General features: G+C 34.5%; 2 protein-coding genes across 2 annotated transcripts; both read left to right on the top strand.

Moving 5' to 3' along the window:
- Positions 1–1,512: 1,512 nt before the first annotated feature.
- On the top strand, positions 1,513–4,545 carry LOTGIDRAFT_228688 (hypothetical protein; the record flags this gene model as incomplete). Its single annotated transcript, XM_009057395.1, has 6 exons — positions 1,513–1,780; positions 2,121–2,340; positions 2,668–2,843; positions 3,248–3,407; positions 3,659–3,826; positions 4,220–4,545. Exons 1-6 carry the CDS (start codon positions 1,637–1,639, stop codon positions 4,543–4,545), a joined length of 1,194 nt encoding a protein of 397 aa, XP_009055643.1. The 5' UTR covers positions 1,513–1,636.
- Positions 4,546–5,256: 711 nt separating this feature from the next.
- Positions 5,257–15,058, top strand: LOTGIDRAFT_228687 (hypothetical protein; the record flags this gene model as incomplete). The annotated part of the gene is made up of 19 exons (XM_009057394.1): positions 5,257–5,400; positions 5,606–5,678; positions 6,078–6,256; positions 6,586–6,716; positions 7,132–7,201; positions 7,559–7,693; positions 7,901–8,030; positions 8,582–8,645; positions 9,314–9,349; positions 9,641–9,751; positions 10,035–10,215; positions 10,820–11,035; positions 11,559–11,764; positions 12,589–12,759; positions 13,197–13,365; positions 13,522–13,581; positions 13,904–14,006; positions 14,216–14,326; positions 14,886–15,058. The coding sequence occupies 19 exons, from the start codon at positions 5,257–5,259 to the stop codon at positions 15,005–15,007; spliced, it is 2,412 nt and encodes an 803-aa protein (XP_009055642.1). The 3' UTR covers positions 15,008–15,058.
- Between the last annotated feature and the right edge of the window lie 2,318 nt (positions 15,059–17,376).

The following is a 17,376-nucleotide window of genomic DNA, read 5'->3' as shown; positions in this document are numbered from 1 at the left end:
ATGATTAGCTTTTATGATAGATCTGAAAATTTTATATTGAAAAATAATTGATGTTATCATCAAATTTCTTACGTAAATCTAATTTGACCAATTTATTATGTTTATGTGCAGTAGTGTTAGTTTTGTCTATAAACCCTTTTATAAAGTTAATTTATATTTTGAAATATTTATATCATAGTTGTGATGCAGAGTTAGAAATAAAGAAATAAACTTAGTACAAATTGAATGAATGTCGGACTAATTTTTACTAACTACTGGAATAACAAAACTCATTAGTAAAAAATAAACTAATGCAACGGTACGTTGTTTTAACTGGCTGCAGGCTAATGCAATGACTACTATTATATACAGAATATGTTGTATTCTTGAAAGATTCCAAACATAGTCAATTTTTGTAGGTAGAATGGATAAAAATTGAGTTTATGCAAGAAGGCTTTAACTTATGCTCATCGGAATATGTACACACAAAGCGACCTGCTCGCGTTTATAGTTCGCATTGAAGTGAAGGGAGTGATACCATATGATGCGGTTTCCAAAAATAAAATTAATTTGTTTGTATTGTTGTTTGTTTATTATATAGGGCTACAAAGACTTAGGCCTACAATTGTTGCTTTCCCACATAAAAAATATAAAGATAAATGCTGATTAAAGATAGCCCATACTGATAAAATTAACTAAGGTATTCACTGCAACAATTGATCTAGAACAGGGGTTTTCAACCCTTTTCTTTACTCTTTGAGAATCCTTGATCGATGTTTTGCCCCCTTCCCCTCTATAAATCCTTACTATTTCTTAGGTTTTCCCTGCAATCTTTTGCATGTTGGAGAATATAGCCTGACTGAATAGAACGACTCTTTTAACAAAACACATGGAAAATGGAAGCTGTATTACCTGCATGAACCTTGATCTTGGGCTTTCTCACTTGACTTTTAGGCAATATGCATAGTTCATTAATCAAAAAAAGCATTTATTTCTACAGAAGTCTGTCTGTGAACTAGACAAAGAAATGTTAAGAATTTCTTAAATATTTTAATTCAAATATGTTTTCAAAAAAGTCGTCTGTTCAAGTCACACTTTACGCTGTGTTCGCCAACTTGTATATTGTGGTATATTTGGACTGGCTTTTGTGAATGAGACCTTCCATACGTTACAAGGTCGTTTTTTTAATCGAACATGTATACAATTGTACAGTATAAATTAAAATATTGTCTTTAATTCTACCAAAGCTACTCAGATTAAACGTATTTCTATTGAATGGAAGACGTTCAGATTGCCTACAGTTCAAGGAAACACGTAACGACGATGGGGTAAAAGCGTCAACTCGTTTCGAACGGCTGTTTAACCTATGCCCTGTAATAGAAATGAAATATGAAGGTCTATGGAAGATTTTCTAGTAATCTTAAACGAATATTATCTTTAACGACTAAAAAAAAAAACAGGTTATAGAACTAAAAAGTGACACTTTGTATCGATTCACAATTTAATACCCTCTCTTATCTGATAATACATTCAGATTGTATAAATGCAAATTTATAAAGCTCAGTACTCGAACTATGCAAAACCGTTAAAGATAAACTTAATATTCATTAGATAAGATATAACTGAATATATCAAACACTTAGCGGGTTCCATCGACATGGCTGGTGTTTCCAAGCGTCTGTGGCTATCTGTCGTAATTCTATGCGTATTGCAAAACCAACACCAAGTGCGTGGATCATGTCCGGATCAAGACAAATCATTAAAGAGATGGTCAAGTGACGCATCATGGCCCGATGGCAAGGTAAGTTCTGAGAACTTCATCGATTTTGTATCATCAATTTCTGAAATGTAATGGACTGGATTTATACATAAAGATATCTTAATTTATTGAGACAAAGGTAAGGTTCATACAAGGAAGAGTTTGGGAAATACAAAAATTCAGTTCAAATCAAACCGATAAACTATAAAATAGAGCAAGCAATTTAGCAGCAACTGGTGCCAACTGCGATCAATCCAGCGATCACTTGACTCCAACGGTTAGGATCAGTTGTGCCAAATTCAACCAAGAATTCTTTGAAAATACAGTATAATTTATACGCTAAATACTCGTATAAGAGAATAAACATCTGGTTTCTCTGTAGAAGCCAGGATTGAATGATGAAGTGAATATTGACTCTGCAATCTTATTGGATGAGAGTCCACCTGAACTACACCACATCACAATACAACCCAATGGTCGACTGGTCTGGAGTCAAGAAGGTGACTTCAACCTTACCCTGAAACATATCTTGGTTTTTGGCAGTATGGAGATTGGTTCAGAAGACTGTACTTTCAAAAGAAAAACTCACATTTTGCTGAGAGGTTAGTACGTGTACAGTACATAATATGTATGTTTTCTTTCGAAAATAAAAATGTCCAAAGTATTAAGAGATTTTCCCTGAAATCACCTTAATCAGACTGTGTCGTTGGGAATAACAGAAATATCAGATTTCAGATATTGTATATTTGCAACAATTATTAATTAATAAATGAATATTTCCCGCTTTATGACTTGTGAGAATACGTACTGGCATTTACTTTGCATTTGCACTTACGTAGTCTGGTTTGGATTGTTTTATCTGGAAGGACTTGGGGTAAGATGAGCCCTTGAAGTGGAAAGTTTGGTATTGTAAATTTTATCAAATGTAGGTATGAGAGGACAATACTCTATATCTATTGGTGAACACCTGTTTGGTGAAAAGTTTATTGGTATTGCGCCTGGTGGTACCTTGGAAATCCACGGTGAAAAGAAATTATCTTGGACAAAATTAACAAAAACGGTACCAAAATTAATACCATCAAATGGTCTCGTTTTCAATCACCAGGTATGCCTTTTTCCATTTTTATTTATAATGCGCATTTGACATCTAACAAATGATCCGGTAATTCGACTTTCTTGTTACTGAACCTGATCACTGAATCAATCATCGACCATTCAGATTTTCTAAAAGGTCCAACATCGGACTGCGTCGTACCGGCGCTCAGGTGGCCTAAATCGGCGATTGATTCGAATATCCCAGATTCCACCAGTGGCTAGATTTACAAGTTCATCTTAGGATTAAATTTCAATTTATTAAAACAAACACCTGATACAAAACATAATCATAACATTGTTTGTGAAAATGTGACACCGTTCCTTTCAGACTACCTTGGTATCGGCGCTGATTAACTGGTGTTGATGATACACGGGATTATGTTTTAGTTATCATCAAACTTTTGCGTATTCCAGGATTCCTCCTCTGCAAAAATGAACAGTAGAAAAGCTGGTATTGTGGTTTATGCGTTTGACCACATAAATGCAAGAGTAATGTCCTCTAGATTTTACGACATTGGTAGTATTCCAAGATTATCTAGAACTGATTCCTCTGATTTGACTCGATTTATCAATGGTAAGATTACCTCTAGTTGTAAGTCATTCCTTTACCCTCATGTTAATGTTTAAAAAGATAGCTTTAACAATATGTTATCATGAACTTACACACGAAACGCACATATAATAAATGTCCCATGATAACTTTCCATTAAGAACAGTTCCATTACTCTATATCGGTAGTCGCTTCAGATTAAGACCGTTGTCTTAGATATTAAGGAATGGTTTCAATTTACGATTGAGCTTTTACTGCCACTATTATCATTTTAGATGTGCCACATGACGAGATAATTGCATTGGCATTGAACCAAAATGTGGAGCACCCTGCTGTAGATCTTAAACCAGTGTTTCGAGCTTTGAGAGGGCTCGGATTTAATCTCGAATATGAAATAACACATGGGCACTCTAACGATGCCGTCGTTTTCATTGCTCAAAAAGGTAAAATGAGATTGTCATCATTTCAATAAGTTGAAAGGTCTTAAGGAGCATGGATTTATACACTATATTTTAAACATTTTAGCCTTTGGACTGTTCCTTTCAAATATTTCACTGATACTCCATTGACTTTGTTTTTAATTACCAAGTTCTTACACATTTCAATTTTTGCTATTAAATTCATGGAACCAGGCTTTACAGATCGTCGCTAGCTTGATTCATTTCAGAAATGTAGACCAAGATGGTTTTCTTTTTTTCTGTCAGAGACCCCACTAGCCATCCATGGAACACGAAATCAGATATTTGACTCCTCGAGTCAACTAGATGTTCTATTAAAGACTATAGGAGATCGTGAAGGACAGAACATTGCTAAGCATTTTCTTTAATTATTGTTAGGTCATCCTCACAACACAAAACAGGCTTTGAGTCCATATGTAAAAACTGATTTCCAGCATGCTACAGCAACATTAACTGTTGGCAACCACAGATACAGTATAGAGAGTTTCATAGATAATGCCAACTCAGACAATTCCAGAGTGGATTTTCGTGTAACATCTGTAGCTGCTTCTCATCCAATACTAAATCTTCTCGATGATGTATCCACTTGGAATCCAGGTAAGAAATTAAAAGCCCAGATGTACTGGTTATTGTTAAAACCGAGTAAGTTTATCATATTTGAGAAAACATCATTATTGGTCATTTTGAATATCCGAAAGAGATGAAAATATAACAATTAAATCGCAGTCGTATTAGGATTAATGGTGTAGCCCAAGTCGTTGGTGAGCATTTTACTGGCAAAGATATCAAACTATCAAAATACAGTGGTCAAATTTCGGACTTGTCTAAAACACGAAAACAACCATCGTTCTTGACCAATTTTGATCTGACTATCGTAGACGATAAATATTGAAGAATTTCACTAACGCCGTACCTTTCAGGTGATCAAGTGGTTCTAACCTCAACTGATTATGACTGGAAGCAAGCAGAAGTCGCCACAATTGTACCTTGCTCAACATGTACAGCCTCTCAAATTCAAGTTGAACGTAAGAAAGTCTTCATAAGTATTTGTAAATTTCAATTTAACACAATGTTCTTCAATATTTTAAAAAGGAAACTGCAAATACCCGTGTTTGAGGTCTATATACAGTTATACATCGGATTTGACATTCACATATCAAATTCGAAAAAACGACCTTCTTGAATCGAAAAAGACCCCCATCTTTTCACACATCTGTTTTAAAAATCTATGCAAAGGCAGTGGAATTTATCTCTTTTCGAGGTGAATACAATAGGTATGCTGAAAGAGGATATGCCACTACTCTAAAGAATAAGTTTTATGACTTTGGCATACGCACGTGACGTAAATTAACAACAATAAAAACAAATAACCATTCTCTTTCTAAGTGGACGTCCGTTATACACATTTTGGAGAGATGACATATAATGTTGATATGCGTGGTGAAGTAGCGTTGTTAACTAGAAATATTCAAATAGAGGGTGAAATGGAAGAACGTTGTTACATCAGTAATGGTAACTGCAATAACTTCCTTTACGATACATTTGGTGGACATTTAAAGGTTGGCAAAATATTGATTATATTTAGTTATCGGGGAATATATTTGAGACACAAGTAGTTCCAGCTACAACCATACAAAAAATCGGGCTCTGGTTGATAAGCTACTGCTATAATAGCACTCCACAATAGATCTCCAAATTTTATGTTGGTACAGATGAGATGAAAATAAGATAATCATTTTCAACGACATTCTCACGTCTTTTTAGTTTGTCAGAGGATTTGAAAACGTCCATTTAGAAGGAGTGGAGTTGTATCACATGGGGCAACAAACTGAGAAAGGTACGTACAAAACCACCTGGTATTTCGTATTTGTAATTTCTATGCTGATGACTTCTCTCAAAAGTCTTGAACAAATGATAATGTTTCTTATTATAAAAAAAATTGTCAATAGTATCTTTTATCATAAGTATATAAGTGTACATGATACAGATCAGCAACGGTTAAAGAAAATTAAATAATATACGATCTCGATGATTTTCCTCTAGGTGATGTTCTGTTGTTAATACAAAGATTTCTTGAATGATATTGATATTCAGAAACTAAAATCGAGTACATCTTTGAGAGATATACATGTATACTCAGATATTAAGGTATCTTGCAGAATTAGAATTGTTTTTCTGTTGGAAATTCTTCTTTCACCATACTGAGTAATGTATGCGTGTATCATTTACTTTGGAGTTTTATCTATTAGAATAACGACTTTGGGATTCTTCATAGGATACTATCCAGTACATTTCCACATGTGTCATGACGTTGATGGAGTTGGAAATTACAGTCATCCACCGTACTTCCGTGACAGTACCGTCCATCACTCATTCTCCCGGTGTGTCACTGTCCATGGTACAAGTGGGGTCACGGTAAGATGTTTTTGTGAGAGGATGTGGAGTGTACCAGCTGCATAGGATAGGACTCTTGATAATTCTTTCTCTAACAAGACATATCTGGGGACTTATAACATATCATTAAGTAGACAACATAGCTAGATCTTACCTTTAATATGGCATTCACTCATTTATACTTGCGTCGTGCTAAAATGCCTGGATATAGTCACTAATATAGATATACTGATACAGCCATACCTTGTCAATCAACGAGCGCCATCAATAAAAATGGTTTTAAGCAGTTTGAATTCGTGGACTGTCGATAAAATGATTTTTATCTGTCCGGATTCTGAAACATGTTTCAGGTTCAAGACAATGTATGCTACGATAGTTTGGGACACTCCTATTTCTTAGAAGATGGTGGTGAGAAAAGAAACTTGCTTGATGGAAATATTGGACTGTCCACAAAGAAAGGAAAGATTCTGAAAAGCGATAGGTAAGTATAAATAAATCAAGTTCTACCGATCCAAACAGCAAAACCCTAAATCCAAACAACATATTGGCGAAACATTGGTGGTTTACCAATCATAAGTGAGTAAGTATTTCATAATGAAACGTGGTATTGGATGTCCAGAAGAGTAAGCATACCCTGCCTTGAATCTGGTTGAATTCTGATAGCTATGTTAAAATCCTACTTGAATTCGTCGAATCCGGTTAGCTCTGTGTACGTTTTTACATTTGCAATTTACACCGTTATTATGACGACAAATCACTTTTTATCATGATTCAGAGTTACTGTCTCTTCTGAAAAAACCTTCATAATCCAAGAGATTATCACTGAATTCAATTAGTATTATAAGGCTTCTGAAGTATTAGAGTTATCATCTTGAAATCACTTATTATGCTTTCAGCCGCCCAGCGACCTATTGGATGACCAACCCTATCAATAGTCTTAGGAATAATGTAGCTGCTGGTAGCGAGGTCAGTATTTAACTTAAGATACATGAAAGAAACCTATAAATTTTGAGTTGTGGTCCTGCGGAAAAAGCGTTTATTCCATCTGTAGATTGTAATATTGATGTTCACGGCACAACATAACACAGCATTATCATATAATAAAATTAAAAAATAGCGTTATAAATTTTCTTCTCAGGGAAGTACCCAGTACAATCATATCCATGAGTAGAACTTAAAAAACATTTACATTTGGCATGGTGTTTTGTGGTTAACATATCGCTTAGATATCCATGTGCACCTTGCTGATCGGGTGGCTATATGCACTTTTTAAATGTCATCCAAAAGATTGGCCACAATGAATGAATATTTTCCAATTTACAGGCGTACGGAATATGGTACGTGTTTCCTGATGAGCCGTATGGACCTTCATTTGGAAAAGATTTTATGCAGAAATACGAAGCGATGCATACACCGATTCTAGAATTTGATAATAATGTAGCACATTCAAACGAGGACGTAAGTATTTTACTTTGATATTTTTCTACATTCCACGATAATCCAGTAATCTTTTTACAGCAGATCATTAGAAGCTTATATGTATTAAGCTTATAGGAAGACAATCTAAAATGCTGTCTCGAAATCCTCTGTAAAAGGTTAACCATCTACTGCGACGTGTTCATTAAAGTCATGCAATAAATGAAAAATTTCGCCTCTTTTGAATAGACTGGTTTGTTTGCCGATAACAAAGTTCTACAGTCATCAGATGCTACTGGTAGTAACGAGTATTCACCACGCATATACCCAATGGATCCCAATTCTCCACCAGCTTCTGTTAACTTTACCAGACCTACACGTAAATATTATCATTTTATTTCTAAGGAAAGTTATGGATAACGTACAGTATAATTATGTTCACTTGAACCACAAGTCTAACCTCGGTATCCATCTATAATCTGTCAGTGACTCAGTTCGAAGTGGTTATGGGCTAACATGTCAAATGCGTTTAGTCGTTAGAATGGGACAATAAACTGAGGCTACCGCTTTGAAGTTCTCCTTTCTTACTGGAGCACAATTCCCTTCTTAGCACGTTGAATGGCATTTTTGGTCTTTGCTTGTCTTTTGAGAAAAATGTTATAAATTCAAAACACGATGTTACGCAGTATGGGATTAGTATTATTGTTTGGATAGTCCTAACCGGTAATCAAAAATCAAAGTCGGATGTTACTGATATTTTCAGGATATGAGCAGAAGCTGCTAGATGAAAGTTCAACCTTCATATTTGATTACTTATTTGATTACTTATTTGATTACTTATTTGATTATTTAAAATGTTTATTGGTTACTCTGCAGAATAAATCATTTTTACTGTAATTATTTTTTCTTCTTACACCACTGTAATTCTAGTTTACAAGAACAGAAGAGGAAATATGTTTTTAAGAGGAGGGTGGTTAAGAGTAGATAGAGGCTCGTAAGTATAGATTTTAAATTCAAATGAGAATCCCCAGCATCGGCTCTTTGCAGTGGACATTACGTATACATTGATGTAATAAAAGTTTTGCATAGTGTCCCATTAAATAGAAACGTTTTATGTACGTTAAACTTCAAGGGAAGTAATTCTCTCCATTTTTTTGTGACCAGTGAGGCTAATTGTTACAATATTTTAAATCCAAATTTAGATTTCTGTGTTTGACAGTGTCTAAAGTGGCAGGTAGATGGTAAACCGCCACCCGACATTAAGTCTTTGAAATACTATAATTCGAAGCATTGCACTGAGGTACTATGAGTGCCAACTCCCCCAGCCCACCCATTAACTACAATCTCTATACTCCCTCTGTCTAATTCTTCCCTTTCGTAAGTTCGTTTTATATGTCATTACATTTCCAATACTACTACACGTCCCTTCTTCCTTTTCTTGCTCTACTCTGTCCTCTTTGCAATTTTTTATATATTCTTTGTTTTCCTCTCCAATTTCATTTGCCCCGACATCGTATTTTAAAAAACTATGTGCTGCTGGCTGTGTAACTTAGTTAAAAGATCCCTCGATCTTTCATTTATGCCAGTGGTGGTCCAGTCCAAGTAGGTGCAGTAAATTAGGTTCATTGTTTTTTTCATCGGATATGGTATGAATCTTTTCAGATTTGCTGACAGTTCAGTAGGAGCCACATTTGCTAAGTAGGTTACATTTTATTTTTTATTCTCTTTAATAAGACTTATCATTTTTTCTTTTGGATATTTCATTGTCACGCCTCCACAAAGAATTCCACAAAGCCACTTTTCCTGCATTTAAAACCATTAAAATTTCAATTTCATCACCATGGTTCAACATATTTTAGAAACTTACCACCAAATTGACGACCAGGTTACATCCTCTCTATCAAGCTCTGTCAACTGGTTACTTCATAGGTGCTGCTAGCGGGGAAATAACAGGATTGGGTGGTTATTGTGGCACTGTTTCTATTTCAGATCAGATGATCAGCAACAATTCCTGTATAATTCGGTGTTTTTGGGAGAGTCTAAAAATATTGGCGAACCGCATATTGGAATGTCAAGATCCTTACCCGATCCTGACAATATGTAAGTACAGAACATTAACTGATCGACCACTGAACACAATATATTGTTTTGTCGATTGGTTTCAATCAAAGGAAGACATTTTAGACAGTTAATTCTTGACTGGCATAGTTTCGTATAGAATTTGATGTACAACTTATCAATCTCCGCTAGGGCGTTGATGATCCAATCTGCAAAAATGATGAAGATTACGATAAACCTATGATCTCTCATAAAACACATTAGTTTCTCCAGACACAAAATGTTGATTGGCGAACTATAATATCTCACAATCTGTGTATTTCAGTCATACACATATTGAAGGATTTTCATTCTATGATGGACCTGTATACGTAGAAAACAGCTGGTTCTCAAATTTTATCCGCCATCATCTCTATCCAGTGGGAGCTGTGGGTTTCAATCGAAATGATCAAAACCCATCGTCTGCTGTCAGTTCAGTGATGGGCGTCAAATTCGGATTCGATGATGTAAGCAACACGTATTAAATTATTTAATATTTACATTCACCAGTAACCTAAACTCATTAGTTCGTGGTTCGTATAAATGTAAATGAAAACACACCACCAGTTTATATCACCAATCTGATGTTACTCTCAAACTTAAAAAAATACTGAAATTATGAAATCACTGATACTCTTTTATCTAGTCGTCATTCGAATGGTCATCGCATTTCAATTTTGTGGATAGTTCTTAAAGCTAGTAAATCAAATATTATGACATCATTATCCCTGTAAGTTTCTTTGTTCTAAGTATATGGTAAAGGCAACTATGGTTGCTATCTTAAAGAGGTTTTCTAAAATGTTTATGTGTATCGGGGACACTAATAGCTTCAATTATCACCATTCCAATTTTCATTCCGACATCTGTGGTTCTTGCAATTCAACTAAAACTAAGGCGTTTGATTATGTCTCTAGAGTGGAGCTACCGGAAGCTACTATTGAAATCTATGCAGTTTCCCTCCAAGAATGACATATTTTACAACCAACTTCTGCTTCGGGTGACATGTAGGCACACAAAGAAAATTGTACATCGTTTCATCGAGTCCGACACCTTTAGAATATTATCTTACAGGATGCACAAGGTAACCGAGTATATCATACAGACACTTCAATATCTGGATTCTCTGATCATGATGGTGATGACGTAGCTACAGTCAGAGATATTGATGGCAGTTTAACTGGTTATGTTGGATCACAGTTAGTCAGACCGACTGATTTCAATATAAATGCCGGATGTTACGTCCGTACCAACTGGAACATGGCTATATGTCCACAGTCTTATGGCAAGGTACTGTCAGAGTTAATTTTTATACATTATTGCTGTCACATTTTCCTTCGATCCAATGGTGGTTACTCTAAAGGCTACATTTCTTTCTCTTTATGTTTAATTTTTTGTTTTATGTTTTTGTTTGTGGAATACCCATTGATTTCGTGATGATCGAACAATTTTCATTGATTGGCAGTTTTCAATTTTACTTAATTATTTGAAAGCTATACCCGATTCATCTACAATATACAAAAAACAAATGCCGTCGAAGTTAACATTCTCACGAAACTTTAAGTTAAATCGTATTTTATTGCAGAACAACCAGTGGTCTAATATTAATTCTGGAAATGATACTCATGAAAATTCAGTTTATAACAGCAAATATTTAGACAAAACTACACACCTTTTAGTTAGTGTTCATGCTTATGGCGAAAAGTTTTTTTCTGATCGAAATTGACTATTATATTATAATATAGAGATGAGAAAGTGACCATTGAATTTGTTATCCACATATACAAATACAATAAAAACGACTTATTTGCAGCTAACAATCCAATTAGAAAGCGAAGCAGACAGAGGAAAAACGTCGCCTTTCGCTGTAAGAGATGACAAACCAACGGTTAAAGAAACTCGAGATTCGACACATCCTGCTCAGTTCTTAACAATACTTGGTGGAGACTACAGCTACACAATCAATTGGTCAAACTACGTACCTCATCAATTTTCAATCAGAGGAGAAGGCATTGAACAGTAGGTCAATTACTCATTTACAAAATACCATTACAATTTCGTATCTTTTTAGCTTTCTGATATTTATAATCTCCATTAATCTAACACGATTTCTACCAAAGGTCCATCCAAATTATTATATGGAAAACCCGTTTCTTAATTCAATAAGAAATTGTGGAATGGCGAAATCCAAAGAGGCTGTCATCATATAGCTTAATTATGCGTTTCGCTATCCCACAACTCCTTATCTTATCATGTCAAGGGTTTTCCATGACACAATTTAATTGGTTAAAAATACTACCGTTGAGACAGGATTGTAATTTAATTTTAGAAGATAGCAAAATACATAGAGTTTTTGATTAAGGAGACGGAGTGGTATTTTCTACATTTAAAAAGATTGCAGAAAGATGACGGCGCCTTGCTCCACATGAATAACTGCCCTATTCTGTTTTGATTCCAAAATCTCAACACACAAAACTGCCATTGTTCGAAGAAAGTTATCTGTAGCTTTGAACCACATCTAAGACGATGTCTTTGACTGTTTCGTGGGTAAAAGAAACATTGTTTGTGAAATGTGTTATTCTATATTGAGCATGTATTTTGCCCATTTTAGAGTTGTTACGTACAAGACAAAATGCGGAAATCGCTTAATATATTGGATTCAAATGCTGGCTCAATTTCATCGTGTTAAAATTTGCTAGCTTATGATGTATATATCACACGAGAAGAGCTGGCATGTGCTCAACAAAACAGCTTAATCGGATAATTAGTAAAAAGCAAGAACTCAACAACGTTATTAAGAATATATTTATCATGTAAAAGAATATTCATTTATTTCTTATTAGCGGTAAATGGGTGCGTTTTGGGGTCTGCTTACCAAGAGATGTCATGATTGATATCACTTCCTACAAGCCAAAGTATCTAGGTAGTATTCACGATTGGACTTTAACGCAGACTCTAGATGATTTGGAAGCAGACACAGTTGGTGATAAATACTTTTGGGATTCCTATGTTGGGTAACGTATAGTTTGTAATGCATGCTTCGTTATTATGTCGACGTATTTGTATGTTTTTATCAACATACGTCATACAGTTTGTAGATCATAGACAGGTAAAGCCCACTGTAACTCTACTTACTTATCTTTTGCTAGGTCGATATTATATAGTTTCATTACCAATTTAAGTCGACTTACAAAAGTCACAGAGTTTCATTTTCCCGTTCATATTCGTGGAAAGCAGCATACAAATATCAAACAATCTTTAAGGGGATATTTCCTTTTAAATTTCAAATATTCTTTCCATAAAGTAAGAATAGTATACAGTTAATTTTTAAGGATTCAGTACGTTAAATGTAATTCTTAAAAATGATACGTATTATCAAAATTAAACTGTTGGTTATACTTAGATCATTAGAATAATCTCACGACTTTTCATAATACAATGTCCATTTCAGATTATTGTTCTTCAAATTTATGAATTACAATACCAGAACAATAAATGACACAACAGAATGTCCGGGTTCTGGTTGCCCTGAAATAAAAATAACTGTTACCGGTGGCAACACATTGGACGCTGATTGTACTCAAAGAGCTTACAATGGGGCCTACAACAGAAATGCACCGGTAAGTATATTGAGTTATTATTTTTCAAAATGATTTAAGGAAGGAAAAAGAATATCATGTACGCAAGGGTGTACCGATAGAACGTCAAAAAGGTTGGCATACAAGAACATTAATGTTCGACATAATTGATAAACAATAACTCGTCTTTATTTCCAGACAGAGAAAGTAGTTCTAAAACAAATCGATCTACCTGCTTCTCTTGCCGCTCCTACTTCCGTAAGTATAAAAGTATAAGCATAAACATATACAAACTCGAGGCGGTTTGGTAGTAGGCATTCTGAAAAGTTAAGTATGTCCAGTATCGGTAAAGTTGACTGTCTCGTGTAATAAATATGCCATATGTACGCATAGAAATAGATATGTGAACTCTCTGAAGTTGTACAGATCTTTATGACAGAGAACTTTATATCACATCAAAATAAATTAAATTAACGGGTACACTCTCGACTATTTAGACATCCATTAACCATTTTAGACATTCATTAACCATCACTGAAATAATCGGACTTCCCCAAAAAAAATCTTTTGGATATTTCAGTCAATGGGAGCTGGAGAAACTCGACCGTTTGGTACAAGGCGTACATTAGATGGAAAATTCGGAAGATGGACAGATTGGACACCTTGCTCCAAAAATTGTTTAGGTAAATCTTGAAAATCTTTATAATAGATTAAGTCGTCTAAATTTTACCGACTGATGAAGCTCAAGTTCAGCTATCCTTAAAACGTCCCCTTCAAACAAACTGACCGAGTGTCATTAGCCATTAAAACATAAACCAATTTCCATAGCATGTGTATTCAGCTAGACAATAAGAATTGTGGATTGATCTAAGGTATTGTATTTAATTACCAGGGGAAAATCAATATAGATACAGATCATGTAACCAGCCGATACCCCAGAATGGTGGTAGAAACTGTGTTGGAAACGCAGTGGACTCTAGAAAGTGTGACCAAAGAAAATGCAGTGAGTACACGATTTATAATACACCATCATTGAAGACTCTGAAAAACTGGCTTGGTACCTAAAGAATCTGGACCAGACATGGAGTATCGCCTTTTCCGCGTATTGATGTTACTTGAGCAAAATACAATATTTTTGTGACAGGGTGTGTACATGGTGTGTTTTGTGCTTTGATATCTTTAACACAGGAGTTTGGTTAACACAGGAGTTTGGTTAACACAGGAGTTTGGTCCCTGTGTAATACTTTGTTACATCGTGTCGGTTATTGGTTATATAGCTAATAGGAATAAATTATTACCAGGAAAATAAGCGAATCTAAGAACTCTAATATTAAAAAAATGTTTTTAACACTGTGTTGTAGTAACTGGTACGAGAATGGCAGATATCTGTTCAACCAAATCCAACAATAGAAAGTTTACCCTTTGTCGTGGAATTGATGAAACTATTTTTAGCCGATTTTTTTCTGAATCTGTGCTTCCAAGTGGGAAGCTCATGCCGAAAGGCTTCTTTTGTGCTTTGTTCGTAATAACGTGATTTAACCACCTGAAATTCTGCATTTCAGCAAGACGTGATGGAAGGTCGATTTTTAGACGATGGAGTCGATGTCGAAGAACAGGAGGTCGTCATGGGGTCCAGACAAGAAGACGAAGATTAAGAAGAAATGAAGAAGTTCGACCCCGCTAACGTTGTTAATGAATAATGTATACAGTGTATTAAAACGTACCTTTAATGATTTTCAACTCTTAGATAATATTATATGCGCCCGATTTCTTTGAAACTGGTAAAGATTATTGTATTTTCCAGTTGATGAACACCAGAAATTGTGCATCAGTCTGTCACCGAAATAGCCCCTCTCTTTTTTTCACAAAAAGCTCACATGTTACTACCCTCGGGGTCCATTCGATAGAATTAATTGGAAGTTTCATTACAATTTGTCATCATCCTAAACTCCCCTTAGACAGCTTTGATCTTTCAAAGAAAACTGGACAGATCATTGTTGCAGACACCTTTTAAGGCTTAAGGCTTTTAAGTTATAAAGTCAAAAGCCTTTTTTTTCATCAATAAGAATACAGATTATTTTAAACATATTTCATGGAATAAGACTGTCGTAAGTAACGAAATTTTAAGAAATTAGTTACTGACATAATAAAAAAACTGTTCTTGAGTCACTGTATGTATGCGGAACATTCCAAACCTTCTTTGTTGTATTACAATACTTATTTTGAACAATCTTCCTTCCAAAAATAGGGAAACTGCCAACAATAATTGTCTTTTTAAAAGAGGAACAAAAAACAAATGACTTTTAGGGTTCGGGTACGTGATTTTGCGCCAAGAGTACACAATCCATACAAAAACTAAGAAAAACATGGAAACTTGATGTGTTTTAGGAATCACATTCTGTTAAGTTGTTACGAAAACAGATTTGAGTGTAATTTAGGAAACATTAAAATAAACAGTAAATATAGAAAACAGTAGGGTTTTCCACAGACTAAGTTATTCATGGTAAGAATATGGACTCCCTGAGTTGTTAGTTCATCCTACACAGTCCTAGTCAGCCATTCACGGAAATTTGGTCGATGTTTCGAAATGAAACAATAGAAGAAATATAGTTTTGCTCACGTTTAACATATCTATGTTGTATAAATATATTTATGTTACTTATGTCAGTGTTAGCAGTCTATTATGAAAGTCAACTCGACCAAACAATAGCAAATTTCTTGAAACAATACAGATACAGTTTTCACACTTATTTTCATCATTTTCCATTGATAACTCCCTTACTTGTCATTAATAAATATCATTCACTAAATCTCACTCAACATTCTTGTATGTTGATGACTTAAAGGCGTGGTTTTTATATCACATACTAGCCAAGTCAAATATTTTGAGCTCGTTAATGAACTCGTGGACTGGGGTTATCTCAAAGGCTATTGCGGTCAAAAGTGTTTGGGGTTAACATTGTCATTGTATCATTGATCTTATAATACATAATAATCTCTATTGCATGGTAACAAATAATAGCTATGTGGACTCACCAAAAGTGTTACTAGGTGTCCCAGAAGTATTACTTACCTCGATGGTGACACCGATCTCAATTATATTAAGTGGAGCTCAAATTCAGTAATATTTGCATGTGGACTAAGACTCGAGAGCTTAAAGCTCATAGATTGAAGATACCTCAGAGCCGTTTGTGTGTAATGAATTTGTATGTTCCCTTCAATGTATTTCATATATAAAATAGTCGGAAGAAACTAAAAGACGCTAAATTAGTCCAAAGGACTAAAAACGAAACTTTTTCCCTGATGTAAAAATTGGGATTGTCTTTTCACAATGACTACAGGTACAGCATTTTTCTCAAAAACATCACCTTAAAATAATTAAGTTAAAAAGTTTCATTTTATAAACCTCTAGTTCATCATTGTTATGACCACAAACTTCCTTATAAAACAAGTACAAGAAAATTTATTTATTGAAAAAATACTTCTATGTAAACTTCTTATAGAAAACCTGGAAGACAAACAATAAAAACGATTTTCTGAAAGGGTATCAATAAACTATTTAATAATCTATAAAATATTGATGGTATTATGCAAGGATCAATTCTGTGGCCTTGTTTTTTCCGAATAACACAATAAGGATTTCAAAATAATTCTGCCATGAGTGCATTGCCCGTGTAAATATTAATACTAGCCAGCAGAATTATCTTCTGCTAATTTGTTCCAGTCATGTCACCATTGGAGCTACAGCGAATTAGAACAGAATAATGATACATTATCCAAAATAACACATAACAAAATTACTGTTGCTACCACCATGATCTCCAAGTTGAATAATAACCTGTCATTTCATTAAAAGAATAAAAATTTAAGTAGATCCTTAAGATGACCCACATTTTGAACTGAATGTCCCCTTTCTTATTAATCCGAATTTTTTTCAACCCACAGATAATCTACGACCCAAAGTACTTTTTAAATGTTTCTACATCACTTCATATGAAAATTCGGGTAGAAGAAGCCTTTTGAACAATAAAAAAGCGTACCATTTTAATGTTG

The sequence above is a fragment of the Lottia gigantea genome (genome assembly GCF_000327385.1).
Source record: "Lottia gigantea unplaced genomic scaffold LOTGIsca_3, whole genome shotgun sequence".
NCBI classification, from domain to species: Eukaryota; Metazoa; Mollusca; class Gastropoda; family Lottiidae; genus Lottia; species Lottia gigantea.
This window is presented reverse-complemented; position numbering and strand designations above follow the sequence as displayed.